Raw genomic sequence first — 15,971 nt, 5'->3', positions numbered from 1 at the left:
TGACAAGCAAAGCCTATATTTAAAGTATTATAAATTCAATTAACTTGATAAATATTCCATACGTATTGAGACATCCTGACTGCCAGAGTGGTCAGAACCTCATTTCTACATGTTAACCCACCCTTATATTGAAAACAGCCACATTTCCAGGAGCAAGACTGGATTTGGGAATGACAGGCCATAGTTATGACAGGATTTGTTCTGAATATTTGCTTCTAAACACCTCACCTGCTACAAGCTGGGGAAGGAGTATGTTGTTTAATAAAAAATAGATTCATAAGCCAGTTTTTAAAGCATGAATGTCTTAAGTGCTGAAAGTCTGTGGTTAGTTCAGAACCTCCTTAATGGCAAACATTTACCTGTTCCGTTGCCTCTGTGTGCCAGGTATGAGTAAGAAGTTGGGAGCAGAAATTACCTAATAAGGCTTGTGGCCAATCTTTTTGCCACCTTATTCTTGTCAGCTGACTCTGAACTATTCCTGACGCAGCAATGAGAGCACAGCTTTGAGGAGGTGTTTTTGTGCAGAGCCAGCATCTGTCCCCTGTTACTAAACACTAATTATTAAATTAATTACTGTAGCTCCTGCAGCAGCTACAGGAAAGCAGAATTGTGGTGGTTGTGGTGGGTTTCATGGACATTTGATTTTCTCACTTCCTTCATTCTCAGGCTCGTTGGCTCCATGGGAACTGTCGTGGTAGATCAGTTCATCTGCTCCTTGTCCCTCACAAAACTGTGGCTCTTCCCCTTAATGAGCGGAAAGCTGCAAGGTTAAGAAAAGAAGCCATCATACAACTACACAGTGAGACCAATCACTTATTAGAGGCAAAACTTAAATTCTCTGTATGCAGAGGGGTATAAACTATTGAGAAATTCAAGGGAGAAACTGAAAGGATTTACCCAAAAGGTTCAAGCCTTCACAAAATCCTTGATGGGGTTGGCCCAGAGCGCGGCTGTGCAGACACCAATGGAAGATGGATATCTTTTATTCCATAAATGGAACAGTGCCGGCACTTACAGCTGTGTGTATCTAATATCCATGAGCACATGGCAGCCAGCAAGGCAACACCCAGTTACTTTTTAACCATGTGCATTGTCTTAAAGAAGTTTACAAAGCGGTCACTTAGAACCTGAGGGAGGCTTCAGATAGAGAAGACCACCAAGGTCCGTGATGAAGACCCTCAGAAGCCTTATAAGGACATGCATATCTGCGTTGGGAAATGTCATGAATATGTAAGAGGAATGTGGAGAATGGACAGTGAATAATCATGTCATGCTAACATATACGCTGCAGTGAACATACCTCGGTGTGCACTTTGGTGAAATGATTCCCAGGGCACCCGTCGTGCTGCGGCCGCGCAGGGCGTCGAGGTAAAGGAATGCCTGGCTTCTGAAACTCACGAATTGAGCCTCAGAAGTTTCTTTTAAGTGCCGCTTTTAGGCAACAGAGGTAAAAAAAAGGGACATAGGCTCCGTTTAACCCATAGACACGATGTGAAATTTGAAATGCTGCCCCCCCGTCCCACAACGTCAGTAACTGCCCTCACGGCCCCTCACGGCCCCTCACGGCCCCTCACGGCCCCTCACGGCCCCTCACGGCCCCTCACGGCTCCCGCGCGCGGGCAGCGCCCCCGCCGCCAGGAGGCGCCACAGAGCCCGGGCGCACTCGCAGCGCGAGCAGCGATTGGTCCCGGTCGAGGGGGCGGGGCTACGCGGGAAACCCGCCCAATAGCGTTGTGAGGGGCGGGGCTGCCGGGGCCGTTCCTCGCGGCCATTGGCTGTCCCGGGGCGCGGGGCGGGGCCAAGGCAGCGCGCGAAGGCTCGAAGCGGTTCCCGGGCGGCGGGAGCGCGGGCGGGACATGGCGGTGGCACCAGGAGCGGCGACAGCGGCGGGCCTTGCCGAGGTGAGTGCTGCCGCTCCCCTCCGCTCTGCGCGGACGGGCGGCTGCTGGCGGCTGCCTGCGGCCTCGCGGCTCCTCTGGCAGAGGGGCAGCGAGGAGGTGGCGGTAGCGGTGCCCGTGCCAGTGGCGGTACAGGTATGGGGGCTGGTGGCTATAGCCATTCCTGCCCGCCGGCCTCGGTCCCGCGCCGCCACCGGGCTTGGTGCTCCTCGCGGACTACAACTCCCGGCGTGCCCCGCGCCCGCTCTTCCGGCCGCGGGGCACGCCGGGAGCCCCGCGCGCGGCCTGTCCCTGAGGGCGCGGTGCATGACGGGGGGGGCCCGGGCCGGGGGCTTTGGGGGAAAATCAGCGAATAATGAAATATCGTGTCTGAATAAAATCCCATCGCCCGGTGTGGAGTCTGTTATTCTTCTGCGCAAACTCGCCTTTAAATTGTAGCGAAAGCTGACGTAGTGTCACCTCCCCTTTTGTAAATAGCCATGTGCGTTGATAAATATGGTAAATACCATTAATAAATATCAGTAAACGTGTAGATACCAATATTTAAAATATAACACGGTAATGGGTGTGTATTCAGTTGTGTGTGAGGTTGGCCAGGTTTTGAAATGAGTTCGGAGTCAAACCACATAACCAGTGTTTGCCATGACGAGATCAATTGTGTTTTGCTTTGTAGTTGCCGTTGGCAGATTTAAACCCCGACTTGCAGAGGGCCCCGGACAGCGACTCTGACAGTGGCCAGGGCAGCTGTGAGACGGGCCAGGGCTCAGCCTCCTGTGAGGACAGAGGTCTGTAACCTTCCCAGAATCTGCTTTTCCCTACAACGCTGCATTTTTTTGTTTCATAAATGCCTTTCTAGGAACTTGCCGTTGCTTGGCCTGCAGGAATCCAAACTCCTTTTTGTTGCTCAGGCATCTGTAAATCTCTGAAAAGCGTTTTTTGAGGTACAGAAAGGAAAATAATGAATGGGATGTGAGTGCCTTAATTGCTTATTCCCTATCTTTTATGATTTTTTGACCCCTGTACTTTTACTTTATCTCTGGGGTTTTATTACTCTTTCAAGGCAAGTCACCATCAGTGAAGGATTTTCAGCATTGCCTTTTTTTTTTAATAGGTTAAAAACCTTTAACATCAGTTTGGGTTTAATTAAATGCTACACTACGGGGAGAAGTGGGTTTTGAAAAGTTGAGTTCAAGCTGATTTGGTGTAGATGGCGACACCCGTGAAATTTGGAACTCTGACTGCTTGTTAATTAACTTGTGGGATTTCCTGTTTTGTTGCCATGTATTTCATCAGATTCAGAAGAAGAGATTTTTGTACGTAAGAAAGGAAAAAGCAAGAAGGTGCTCCAGGACAGTGAGAGTGAAGATGGAGAGGAGAGAGGCTCGTCCCTGCAGGAGGAGACTCTGGGTGGAGACAAGGGAAATGGGGAGGAAAAGGAGAACGTTGCTGCCCAGAGGAACAAGAAATCCAGTCGGATTCACCAGGCTCTGCTGGACAGTGAGGACAGTGACACTGGTGACCAGCTACAGACTGAAAACCTGGAAACAGGCAGGATGCCTGGCTTGGCTCAGGGTGAGCTGGGAGCGGAGAGACCCCTAAAATCTGGGAGAAATTACAGGAAACACAAACACGATGTTGAAGAGGAGACAGAAAGAAAAGCTGTAGGGAAATCAAGAAGAAGGAAGGAGAAGGAAAAAAGAATGGAGGTCCTTAAACAGCTGAAAAAAGAAAAGAAGCCTGGGGCAGAGGTGGGTTTTTTGGCAGAAAATCTCAGATATTTTCTCAACTAAGTTCAATTTATTGTTGCTTGTGGTTGTTCTGTTCCAGTGCTTCAGTGTTGTGCTGTCCACATTCCTGCAGCAGGTGTGGGATCCACAGGGATCCACAGAGCACCAGACAAGTCTAATCTGCAAATTTTGCAGATTAGATTAAATTAAATTAGATTAAATTTGCAGTTCAATCTGCATCTAACACTTGAGGATTTAACGTCATCTTAAATTAGTGCCAAAGAACCAAAGGGACCTTCTGAAATGAGTCACACAAATACTTCACTCTTCTGGAAGCAGGTGGATGGTGGTGAGAGGTTTCCCTTCAATGACAGTGGATGTCTTCTGGATGACAAAGAGCTCTTTGATAATGGCTTAGAAGATGAGGATGATCACCCCCCCGAGGATGAGGAGTCCCTGGAATCCATACGAGCAGCAATGAAAAACAAAGTGAAAAAACACAAGGTAACAGTTGATTGTGGTACAAGATTATTGTAAATATACTCTCTTTCAAACTGCCAGAGGGCAGGGTTAGATGGGATATTGGGAAGAAATCCTTCCCTGGGAGGGTGGGGAGGCCCTGGCACAGGTTGCCCAGAGAAGCTGTGGCTGCCCCATCCCTGGGAGTGTCCAAGGCCAGGTTGGATGGGGCTTGGAGCAACCTGGGCTGGTGGAAGGTGTCCCTGCCCATGGCAGGGGGTGGCACTGGACGGGCATTAAGGTCCCTTCCAGCCCAAACCATTCCATGATTATTGTTTTTTAGTGAGGAATTTGCACATGAGCAGGTACTAAAACTCTCTTTGACCATGGTGGAGTTGTATCACTGTGGCAGAGGGGAGAACAGTCTTTTGGTTTTTGTTCCTAAAGATGGAGGGGTGTTGTCCTGGCAAGTTATAAAGATCACACTGGGGCAGGACCTTTGGAAATCTGCCATTATGTGGGATTTGTGGTGGTTTTGCTGACCAGTGGTGGTTCTGTACAGTTATTTTTCACTGGTTTGCCCTTGGTAGTGCCTTTGTATCAAGATAAATAATTGAATTTTTATGCCCTGTAGAACAAGGAACGTTTTTTGGAGGGTGAGGGCTACAAACATGTATTTGATGAGGAGGATGAGGAGCCTGTGCTAAAGGAACCAAAGAGGAAGGTGAGCTGGTATTCTTTTTAAAGCTCTGTGTTGTTTTTTGTGACACAAATGTGTGCTCAGTGTCCAATGGTTTTGTTGGTTTGCTATTTTTAATCTATTTTTTTTAAACTAGCTGCTTTATTCTGACTCCTTTCTGTTTGAAGGGAAAAGTAAGCTATTTAAGAAGTAGAAAGAGAGCCCCGTGTTTTGTTTCCTGACTTCAGAAACCTTTCTTTTCTTCCCCTAAGGAGCGGAAAGCAGCAAGGTTAAGTAAAGAGGCCATTAAACAACTGCACAGTGAGACCCAACGACTTATCAGAGGTAAAACTTTAATTCTTGGTGTGTAGAGGGGTATAAACTGTTCAGAAATTCGGGGCAGAAATTGAAAGGATTTACCCAAAAGGTTCGAGCCTCCTTTGACCTGGCAGGAGTTACTGAGGGTCGAAGGGTGCTCGATGCTGTTAAAGGTATTTTTGTAACTAATGAAAACAAAGACACTTGTTATCAAATAAATGTCTTGGATGTTTTGAGTTTTCTCTCACCTCCTTTCTTTGGCAGAATCATCCGTGTCTCTCCCATACCACGTGCCTGAGACAAAAACCATCCACGACTTCTACAAGCGCAGACCTCGACCAGCCTGCCAAGGAAATGCCATGGCCTTGCTCAAGTAAGGACTTAAACCTTCCTCATGGTTCTTTTTTCAGGCTTTGTTAGGCTCCTTGAATTCCTTGAACACCTGGCCATTTGGAGAATATCACTGTTGGCATAAAGCACTGCTGCAGTCGTGACACAGTGCTACTGTTGGAGTAATCAGAGCCCAGGAGTAACTAAGATGAATGAATTTCCTCTTGCAAAGTTGCTTTACTGGGGTTTAGGCTGGACCCCAATGTTTTGGTGGGGTTTTTTTGAGTAATGAGTAGTAAAATACTGAAGCTACAGTAATCACAGGATCCCTCAGGAATTTGGTACTGTGATAATGGAACTAGTACAAAGTCTTTACACTTCCTTCTGTTCTCCAAGTGGTTTTCCAGATTTCTGTCCTTCACCTCTTCCTACACATTGATGGCAATAATTGGAAAATGATTTCTTTCTCTCTGGGTTTGTTTTCACCCTCTGCTCCCTTTCACACCAGCCATGGATGATACATTTCTTTCTGCCTTCGTTAGGTCCTCAAAATACCAGCTGCCCCTAAATGAGGAATCTGCAGCCACTGGGAACTTGAGCAGGGATTGCAAAGAGGGGCCAGTGGAAGGTGATCAATCAGCAGCTGCTGAACCAGAAAGGAGCCTTGGCAGAGATGTTGATGCTGCTGTGAATGAGCCTCTTGCTGCTGTGGGGAAGAACTTGCCAGAAGACTGTGCTGAGCAGCCCAGGCAGGATAATGAGGGTTCCTGTGCAGTTGGGACTGTAACAACTGGTGCTAACACAGAGGAGCAGCAGCTCTCCAACCTCCTGAGCACTGATGGTGGTGAGCAAAAGGAGAGTGAAATTCCTCCAGCAGCTGGAGATGCCCTTGAGCAAAGAGGCCAAACAGCACCAGACGTACCAGGTGAAGCAAACAGTCACCAGGCAGGGCCTGGATTGGTGGCACAGCCTGAAAAAGTGAGGAAATCCAAGCTGGATAAACTTCGTGAGCTGGGAATAGACCTGTCCATCAAACCAAGAATCTGCTCTGACAAGGAATCCTTCATAAACCTCGATGAAGCTGATTCAAACAAAGGTATCACTTGTGTTGTAATCCTGAGCAGCATTGACCTGACTTTAGCTGGAAAATCTCTGAGAAGTATTTAGGTGATAGAACAGTCAGGCACATTCACTTACTACTGTGGATTCTTTGAGATGTGTTAATAGAAATTTGGAATTGCCTGGTGTCTGGGAGGCTGGGCTGGAAGTGAGGTCTTGTGGATAAATGGTAGTCACTGGTAAGGTAATCCAGTATCAGCTAATATCAATAAAATACAAATTACTGCAAAAATATCCTATAATGCTTTATTATTAGAAAATAGAATGGCTTTGCAAATATTTTAGTATTAAAGATTTAATTTTTAAACTACCTTTAGGAAAAAAAACAATCTCAAGGCCTACTCTTGCTACAACTTTCAGTGCTCGATGCTTTTAAATGCTATCAAACTAATTTAATCTAATATGCCTTTAAAGAACTAGAAGCCCTGAAAGCACGTTTCTTGAAGCACACTCTCAGAACATCAAAATCCAAACCAGAACGGGCCGTAAACATGAACATCATCCGTAAGGAGACAACATCTGATGGGAAGGAGGAACTGAGAGCAGATGTGGTGCCAGCAGTGTTGGCTCCAGAGAGCCTGGAGGAAATGGCCCACACAAAGCCAGGTTGGTGGGGGAGAAGTGATGAGGATTGAATTGGAAAACACTTGGTCTTTATTCTCCTCTCTCATTCTGTGTTTCCCAGCTCTGCCCTTGGAAATACAGGTGAAGGGATCTTCATCTCTGAGATGATTATGGTCCCTCTCTGTCTTTAAAAAAATAAATCTTGGTAGGCCTCTTAAATAGCAGTGGCCAGTGTAGAACAGCCTCAGTCAGATCTCTGCAACTGGTTCCTTGCATTTTTCATGCTTCCATGAGAAGCTGTGGCTGCCCCATCCCTGGAAGTGCCCAAGGCTGGGTTGGACGGGGCTTGGAGCAACCTGGGCTAGGGGGAGGTGTCCCTGCCCATGGCAGGGGGGTGGAACTGGATGGTCTTTAGGGTCCCTTCCAGCTCCAACCATTCCCTTGTTCCATTCCTGCCCAGGGGAGAAGCTCCAGGCCCTGAAGGCCAAGCTGCAGGAGGCCATGAAGCTCCGCAGGACCGAGGAGCGCCAGAAGCGGCAGGCGCTGTTCAAACTGGACAACGAGGAGATGCTGGAGGAGGAAGAGGAGGAGGAGGAGGAAGAGATGACAGATGAGTCTGAGGAGGAGGAAGAAGGTGACCACGAGGTCTGTATGCAGCACTTTTCCATAACCTCATCAGCTTCTCTGTTCCGCTTCCTCTCCCCAGTGCAACGTGACTTCTGTACACTGTTAATTAGGGAGATTCCTAGAAGCTAAAAAGTGGCTGTAGTTGTCACTTTCAGGGTTTGGATTGTCTGAAACTTTATTTATTAGTATTTTCTTTATTTGTCTAAACACTATTAAAATCAAATATAAGCGTATAAAAGGTTCTGATGCTCCTTTCTCTTTTTACATACCCTTGGCTTGTTCCTGGTAGGGCCAAACAGGTCACCTGCCTGACCTGGGGTAGGGTTTGCCATGGCAATAATCACCATCTCTGTGCCATATTTGGGGATGTCTTTTAGGAGTCAGAGTTTCTGCTTGATGAAGCAGAGGAAGACAATGAAGATACAGAAGAGAAACACGTTGAAGATGGTGATAAAGAAACGGACAAAGAATCAGTTGATGGAGAAAAGCTGGAGAAATCTGAGCACTGTGATTCTGTTCTAAAACATCCTTCAACAGAGTCTACATTGATGCTTTTTAAGGACAGCTCCTCAAAAATGGGGTAAATAGCCTTAAAAACGGTGACTGAGCACTTTTAAATTTGATTACATGTAGATGGTTTTATTTGAAGAGTTTTATAGGAATTTTTGTTTGTCACCTTGTTTGTTTTGCAACTCATCCTGAATTTATTAGCAAATACCTTTTATTTAATGAATTGCAGGTATTCTCTTCCTGATGAGAAACTGGAAATGGAAGAAGCTGCAGACAAAGGCTCTACCAAGTTAGGTAAAGTAGAATTATTATCCTAACTAGCATTTTTTTCACTTGGCACAAGTAGAAGTTTAAATTTGAGATTGGTACTCAGTATTTCTGTTAATCTCATCACCTATGCAGTTTTACAGCATGATTATAAAACTTTAGATTGATGAAAAAAATGGGAGGGCTTGAAAAAACTAGAGGAAAATAAAGTTCAAAATAATACTGGAAGAAATATGAAATATCAGGAATCAATAATATGAAATTCCATACAAAAAGTGTAACATGCATCCTCTGAGAAGAAGGAAATCCAGCCTGACCACAAAATAATGAATCTTTAGCAAAGTGTCAGAGTTGCAAAATGTTGTATTGAGGTTCTGCTGGGTCACCCACACACAAAAAAAAAAGAAGTTAAGCACTGTATTTTTTTATTTCCAGAGGATGATGATTCATTTTCTCTGCCAACACTGGCAAAGGACAACAGCCACAACAGCAGCTTTGAGTTCATTGGCTCCATGATCCCGTCCTACCAGCCCTGTAACAAACAGGCCTCCCGGGGAGGGACCTTCTTCCCTGCAGCAGGAGGGTTCAGGTCACCCTCCCCAGGCTTCTTCAAAACAAGCTTCATCAGCTCTGCTTCCAAGGTGAGGTTCTCAGCCTCCCTGTCTTATATTGACACAGTGGGTGGGGAATAAATGTATTTTATTCTGCTGGTCAGGGCTATCAGAGAAATCAAACCAGGCAAATGCTTTGGGAAGAGTAAGATTTCAGAGGAGCAAACTGTCCCTGGAGCTTACAACGTGTCCACATGGGAATGGATAAAAATGACTTTATAAAAACTTATATTCTAAAGCATCAAAGATGCTATAATCTGGTTTTTATATCTAAAATATGTACATCATAAATATGGTTTCTAAGAGTATTTACATGGACTGCACAACATGTGATGTCAGTGAACTCCTGTAATTTATCGGAGCAGTGTGGACAGACTTGACTCCTGCACAGTCTTAATCCTTTAAAATAACTTAATTGTTTTATTCCGTTCTTGCTTTTGAATTTAGGTTTGCAAAACAACTTAGCTATTTTCATGTTCCTTTGAATAGAGCTCAGGAAAGACATCTGAGCCCTCCCTTCCCATAGAAGATTCCCAGGACCTGTATAATGCCTCTCCTGAGCCCAAGAGTTTGTTTCCAGGGCCTGGGGAGTCTCAGTTTCAGTTTTCCCTGGAAGATGACACTCAGAGCCAGCTGCTTGATGCAGATGGGTAAGTGATGGGTGTAAAGGATGGTGTTTTGTGCCCGTTAGTATAAACAGGATGTACCATTCAGCAAGATTTTTCTAACTACAGCCTTTCTTTCAGGTTCTTGAATGTTGGACAACACAGGAATAAATACCAGTCCTCCAAGCATCAGCTGCCTCTGGCAAGCATGGATGAGAATGCCATGGATGCCAACATGGATGAGTTGCTGGACCTGTGCTCTGGACAGTTCAGCAGCCAGGCTGAGCATGTGCCAAACCCCAGCAGCAGCAAAAAGCAGAACATGGAAGAACTGCTCAATCTTTGTTCAGGAAAATTCGTGTCTCAGAGTATGTCCTGAATTTTCAGCTTTGCTGGTTGCTTCATTTAGAAGCTTTTTGCTGGGGTACCTTCAGGTCTGGGCACTGGTGCCACGTGTGGAATTTCATCTTTGTTGGGAGCTTGCATGCTGTTGTTTCTGGGAAGTTCTCTGACACTTTAAGTGTAGAAATAAGTTGCCATCTTACTGCTTTCTGTAGCAGGTTCTCCCACATGGGCTTCTTCGGTGTCTTCCAAGGCAGAAAAAGACAGTGACATAGAAGATCCAATGGCAGAGGCTCTGGAGCTCTGTTCAGGCTCCTTTCCCACAGACAGGTTAGCATGGCTCTCCTAAAATTTCCAGAAGCTTTTCTAGCACCTGTCTTGTTTCACTCTTGACATGTTTTCTTGTTTGACATCAATTTGCTGTCAGCAAAAGTGTGGTTTGTTTTGGAGCTGAAGGGGAGGAATATTGCAAATTGCTCAGCAGTCACTCTCTAAATTGGCAGCATAAACTGTTTCCCACAGCTACCGTGAAGGGGAGTTCCTTGACTTTCAGTGGTAGTGAGAGAAACATTGAAGAACTTGCATTAAACTGAGAAAAAGTGGTTAAAAGTGGGACTTTTGAGGTCTGTTCTGGGCTGTCACCAGACTGCTGTAACCAAGTGTAAGTTGGACACTGGGAGTTTTTTATTGACTAAATTGAAAGGTGTTAAGCCTCTTGTCAGGCAGCCATACAAGTGGGAATGTGAGGGGGATGCAAGAGGAGTTTTAGAGGGGAACACATTTGGAAATTAGTACTTGTCCCATGGTTTCTGCAACTGAAGGCCTGAGGTGTTAAAACATGGACACTAATGGGGATTTGGGGCATTTAAAGGTAAATGCTGGTGGGAGACTGTAACTGTACACTCACAGGGAATTGCCTGATACCAGCTGGATGGTGGTTGAAATTTTGATTTGATTTAATGCAAAGCCTGAAAATGTGCATTTTTCCCATTTACTTTTCCCCTAGGGAAGAGGAAGAGGAGGAGGAACAAGAAGAACTTGATGGTTTTCAGCTCTTAACAGATGAAGATGCCTTTGCAAGTGAAGAGGTGGGGACTGATGGAGCCAGGAGGCTGCTACAGCTCCTGACTAAGATAATTCCATTTATTTTCCTGTTTTTTTAATATATCCATCAATGCAAAGTGTCACAACTTCCATACCAAGCTACTGAGACACTTCTAAGAGTGAAGTCTGGATCATTCAAAACGTCTCCTCAATATTATGATACACTGGATAATGTGTCAGCATAGCAAATCCTCTGAAAAACCTCTGGTGTTTTAGTCTGTTTCTTGATTGAGAACAGCAGAATCTGTCATTACAAAGCAATCCACTGCCAAAAATTCCTTTATTTCTGAAAATTTGCTCTCTGACAGGATGAAAAAGATGGAGACAGTGCTACTGAAGAAGCAGAAACGAGCGACGAAGAGGAAGCAGTGCTGAGACATAGACAGGGCTTGAAGAAGAAACTGTAAGAACATCTTTTTTTGTAAATTAATTGCCAGAGAATAGAATACTAATAGCACTAGAAATGTGATTTGTAATTATTCCCTCTCCAGCATTAGTAGCTGATGTTTACGTGGTCTGGTTTTTCATATGTCTCTGGTTTTTTGCTCTGGTGCTGTCACATTGTGTGAGTCCAACTGTGTTGCTGGTGGGTTGTAGATAATTTTGATTACAATTCTCATTATTAATGAAAATCAAAAGGCCACAATGAAAGCAATGCAACATTTTTTTTTTTACCAAGAAATAGGATGCAAGAGAATTGTTCTCACTCCTCGTGTCTTAGATCTTATTTGTTCTAGTAAGTAAAAGCTCTGGTTGGTGGTTCCTGCCATCACCTCTGGTAAGGAATCTGGTGGATGACACTACTTTGGGGTGCTGCATGTTGACAGGCTGTGTGTGTGAATGGGCAAGAACTCAAGGCTTGGTCTTTCCAAAAATTGCAGGAGAAACTGATACATCATTAGGAAATGTGTTAATTTTATGTCAAAGGATCAATCTTGCTTCCTGAAGATTTGTGTGATGATTACTGTGCACCCAAACTGAACTCTTTTAACATCCTTCTCCAGAAAACTGCGGGATTTCATGGAAGACGAGGCAGAGCTGTCGGGGAGTGACGTGGGAAGTGAGGATGAGTACGATGGCGAAGACCTGAACGAGTATGAAGAGGAGCTGATCGACGAGGAGCTGCCCAGTGAAGTGGAATTAGGAAACCAAATACATAAACTACACATGTCAGTGACGGTGCCAGCAGTGTGTGTGAGGTCTTGGCTCTGGGGTGTCCCCTGGCCTAAGCTCTCCCTGTGCCCTGTGCTGCAGGAAGGCCGTGCTGGATGACGACAAGCGCCAGCTCCGCCTGTACCAGGAGAGGTACCTGCCCGATGGGGACCTGCACAGCGACGGCCCGGGCAGGACCAGGAGGTTCCGCTGGAAAAACATAGGTGAGCTGGGATCCAGAGCTGACAGAGGGGCAGGCGTGGGAAACAGGCTGTGTCTGGACATGGAGCAGCACTCAGGAATCCTCAGTGGTCCTAAACAAAGCACTTCAGGGATAAATCGGGGGGGGGTGTTTCTGGGGTTTTGTTTGATTGGAGTTTTTTGTTCTGTTTGTTTGGTTGATTTTTGGTTTTGTTATGGATGGTCTTTGTTGTTGTTTTTTACTAGTCTGCATTTTTAAAATGGATGGATAACCATCTTGTTTCTTTGCCTAGATTTTGCCTCACAGATGGACTTGTTCCAGGGAGACTCGGATAATGACGAGGACAACGAGCAGTTTGATGAGACAGAAGTGAAGTGGAGGAAGGAGCGATTCGAGCGAGAGCAGTGGCTTCGTGAGCAGGTATTGCTGAGCTGCCAGAGAAAGGCTTGCTCAGTCTCTGTCATTGCTGGATGGGAAGCTGTTTGTTCCTCAAGTTAAACTTCAGGATTTGGTCAGATTTCTCAGCTGAATGTGATGCTGTTCGTTAATAGAACAAGGATGATAAAGTATCTAAGAAATCGTAATGAACTCTTACAGTAGAAAGTAAATAAATAATATATTAATTTACATAAAGAAAATACTTGGTCTACTTAAAATACTGAATGAAATGTTTGTTCTTAATAGGAATTTTTTTTCTACTTTCTCTGTTACAGAAGGAAAAAAACAAAGAGCAGGAGGAGGAAGAGGAAGAAATTGGTGAAGACAGCGAATTCATGAAACTAGCAAAAAAAGTGACTGCCAAGTCCCTGCAGAAGAAAGGTGAGCTTGAATTTTATTGAAGTGACAAGCAAATAAAGAGAAGGAAAGGTCAGTGTCTGAACTCTTTGTGTGTCTCTGCCAGCCAGCCCAGCAGTGGTGGCACGGGACACTGCCCTGTTACCCAGGAACCCCTTTGAAGCGTTCAGACCTGCCAGTGACAGCCAGGTGAGTGATGATCCTGAAAAATGGCATTTCCCAACACAGCCAAGTCAGCTGCCCCTGCATGCTGGGCACTCCTGCTTACTTGTATTGTAGTAACATTTGAGTAGGGAGTAGTTTTACTATGAAGAGTAACTTGCTAAACAACCTGTCTTGTTCCTGTGAGTGGTTTAACACAGCTTTTCTTTGTCCTTCAGATAAAAAATGGGTCTCTGTTGAAGAGACCTAAAGCTGTCCTTCAGAAACTGGCAGCAATGTCAGATCTGAATCCAAATGCCCCTCGAAATTCAAGGAATTTTGTCTTTCATACACTTTCCCCAGAGAAGAGTGAAGAGGCAAAAGAGAAATCAAAACCTCAGGTAAAGATGTGGGTGGCAGGTGCTGCCAGTTGTGTAGATTATTTGAACACACAGGCACTGGACTCTGCCAAGCAGTTAAGAGCATTGCTGTCACACCAAATAATTATCTCATAACTGAGAGTTTAATCTTTTGGGAAGACTTTGTGTATCTTTATGTATTTTACTCCCCTTAGGTGAAGAAGAGAGGCCCTTCTGCAGTGGTAACATCGCTGGCCAAGCGGCCCAGGGTGGAGAGCACAGAGGAAACCAGTCAGAGCCGAAGCATCTTCCAGTTCTTGGAGAGCTGAATATTCCTGTTCAGGGCCAGAAGCCATGTCTCCTTTTTGCCAGCTGCAGTTTGCTCAGCCAATCTGCCAACAGTCACCAGGCAGGGAAACAAACTGCTGCCACCTCCTTCACAGGTTCCAGAGATTTCCAGGCAGTGGTTCTGTGCATTCCCCTTTGTTTCTTGTCAGTTCTCCGTGGCAGATGGCAGCACAGAATCCATTCCTGGTTTGGAATGAAATGCTAACCTGGTCTTTCCCAAGCATTAAGGAACCTGACCCTGCTGTTAGGGCTGCCCTCACAGGTGTTGCAGTGGTATCAGTTCCACCTGGAAATGCCATTTGTGTGACAGGGATGACACAGAAATGCCTCATTTAGCTGAAAGCACAAGAAAGGAGGGATTTCTGCAGCCCTGGGAGAGAAGGCAGCTGGTGCTGGCTGTGGCAGGACACTGTCCTTTACACCTGCAGCACAAAGTTTTAGCTGTGCCTTCCTCCAGTGTCTTGTTTTCTCTAACGTTGAGCATTTATTAAGCTTCACCTTTTAAGAAGCTCTAATTTATCTCTGAAATGTTTACTTTGTAAAAAAAAATCCCAGTATGAGAAGGGTTTCTTTCCAAGTTTTTATTACTGTTGATATCCTTAAACATGCAGATGAATGTGTGTGTGGAGAGGGAAGGATGTGAGTAACGTGGGAGAGGAGGTATGTGGGATTTTTATTTGCTTTGGTGGGGAGAGTTGGCTGGTTTGGTTTGGTTTGCCCAACTTCAGACTGTCTTAAATTATCCATTCCGTTGTTTTCATGGAAGCTGCACTCATCCAGGAGAAACCATCCATTCCTGAGCAGCCAGTAAGGAAAGGGCTGGTCTAGGATGAGGGAATTAAGAAGGAACCATCATTCACAACTATTCTAAATAGTGTGAGAGAAACTTGAGCCAGCGTATCCAGCATTCCTGATGGTTCTGGTCACATGTTGAAGGTGTTGGAGAGCAGATAATGGTGCCACAGGACCCTGCTCTGTGAGACTGAACATCTCTGGGACTGGATGTCACATTCTTGAGGTGCCAACATGTCAGAGAAGTGTCTGGGCTGTAAATTTTGTACCATCGCGAGCACACACCTGGTGTGCTGTGTGTAAAATGTTTTATTGTATATTATGTTTATAAAGAATTATGGTACTAATTGAAGTGCAAGTTTACAATAAAATGTGGTTTTAATTTTGGAGGCAGTTGGAATTAATTTACAGGGTTTCACTCAGTTGTATGTATGTGTGTTGGGTTTTTTTTCCCCAATATTTTTGTCTGTCTCTTTGTTTTCATTGCTTTTGTAGCCACACTATAAGCCTTTCACTAGGAACAGCTGCAATAATATTGGAACACAACAAAAACAACCCCCTGTGTTTATTGGAGTGTGAATTCTCAACTCCCCAAGTCCTCCACTTGGGTTTGCATAAAATTCTTGGCCTGAAGAATATGTTGCTTTTTTCTTGCTTCAATAGTTTTGGGTTTTTTAGTTGCTAGACAAAACTTCCTTTATCCTGGGCTTGAGGAGTGCCTGTTTCAGCTCATACCAGCAATTCTAGTAATTAATGTTACCTGGATTTGGGATTGGAGGTTTAAAGGAAGAGAAATAGGCTTTCCTCCTTCATTATCAGAAGTTTCCTAAAGAACAGTGTAACTGAAAGGTGATTTCTGAACATCCTCTTAATTCCCTGTCATGATGTTTCTCTGATCAGTAAGTTGTACTAATTCAGCACAGATTTATTGGATAAAATTATTCCAAGCTGCAAAATTGGGCATTTTCTCTGAATTTTGCCACTAGAGAGCAGCAAGAGAATGTGCTTCCTCTGGCAAAAGG

General features: G+C 45.0%; 1 protein-coding gene and 1 long non-coding RNA gene across 4 annotated transcripts; one reads left to right on the top strand and one right to left on the bottom strand.

Annotated features, from left to right (window-relative positions):
• Positions 1-243: 243 nt before the first annotated feature.
• On the bottom strand, positions 244-1,564 carry LOC120323316. Its single transcript, XR_005563646.1, has 2 exons — positions 1,301-1,564; positions 244-760 (listed from the first exon to the last, which is right to left on the bottom strand). It is a non-coding gene; the product is annotated as an uncharacterized LOC120323316 (long non-coding RNA).
• A 278-nt stretch (positions 1,565-1,842) lies between these two features.
• CLSPN (claspin) lies at positions 1,843-15,353 on the top strand. Of its 3 annotated transcripts, none has more exons than XM_027719342.2 (25): positions 1,843-1,901; positions 2,572-2,683; positions 3,192-3,646; positions 3,965-4,129; positions 4,719-4,808; positions 5,036-5,108; positions 5,346-5,454; positions 5,954-6,507; positions 6,945-7,136; positions 7,555-7,739; positions 8,099-8,301; positions 8,461-8,525; positions 8,934-9,139; positions 9,599-9,759; positions 9,856-10,082; positions 10,272-10,386; positions 11,063-11,144; positions 11,469-11,563; positions 12,165-12,329; positions 12,415-12,536; positions 12,807-12,934; positions 13,228-13,333; positions 13,416-13,498; positions 13,690-13,851; positions 14,025-15,353. In XM_027719342.2, the coding sequence occupies exons 1-25, from the start codon at positions 1,857-1,859 to the stop codon at positions 14,136-14,138; spliced, it is 4,014 nt and encodes a 1,337-aa protein (XP_027575143.2). In that variant the 5' UTR covers positions 1,843-1,856; the 3' UTR covers positions 14,139-15,353. The 3 variants fall into 3 exon arrangements, with proteins under 3 accessions (XP_027575143.2, XP_027575142.2, XP_027575145.2); XM_027719341.2 differs by having other exon boundaries at positions 3,962-4,129; XM_027719344.2 differs by lacking the exon at positions 1,843-1,901 and adding an exon at positions 2,283-2,396 and having other exon boundaries at positions 3,962-4,129.
• The last annotated feature ends 618 nt before the right edge of the window (positions 15,354-15,971 follow it).

This window comes from Pipra filicauda, unplaced genomic scaffold (genome assembly GCF_003945595.2).
Source record: "Pipra filicauda isolate LSUMZ 115617 unplaced genomic scaffold, ASM394559v2 scaffold232_size1229904_pilon, whole genome shotgun sequence".
Taxonomy (NCBI): Eukaryota; Metazoa; Chordata; class Aves; order Passeriformes; family Pipridae; genus Pipra; species Pipra filicauda.
Note: the sequence above shows the minus strand (reverse complement) of the source record. Positions and strands in the feature narration are given on the sequence as shown.

Bases quoted from the DNA above. Each gene is read 5' to 3' on its own strand.
- CLSPN (XM_027719341.2), top strand. From the start codon at position 1,857: ATGGCGGTGGCACCAGGAGCGGCGACAGCGGCGGGCCTTGCCGAG. The intron at 7,740-8,098 runs GTCTGTATGCAG...GATGTCTTTTAG, and splicing joins AGGAAGAAGGTGACCACGAG to GAGTCAGAGTTTCTGCTTGA. The intron at 12,935-13,227 runs GTATTGCTGAGC...TCTCTGTTACAG, and splicing joins AGCAGTGGCTTCGTGAGCAG to AAGGAAAAAAACAAAGAGCA.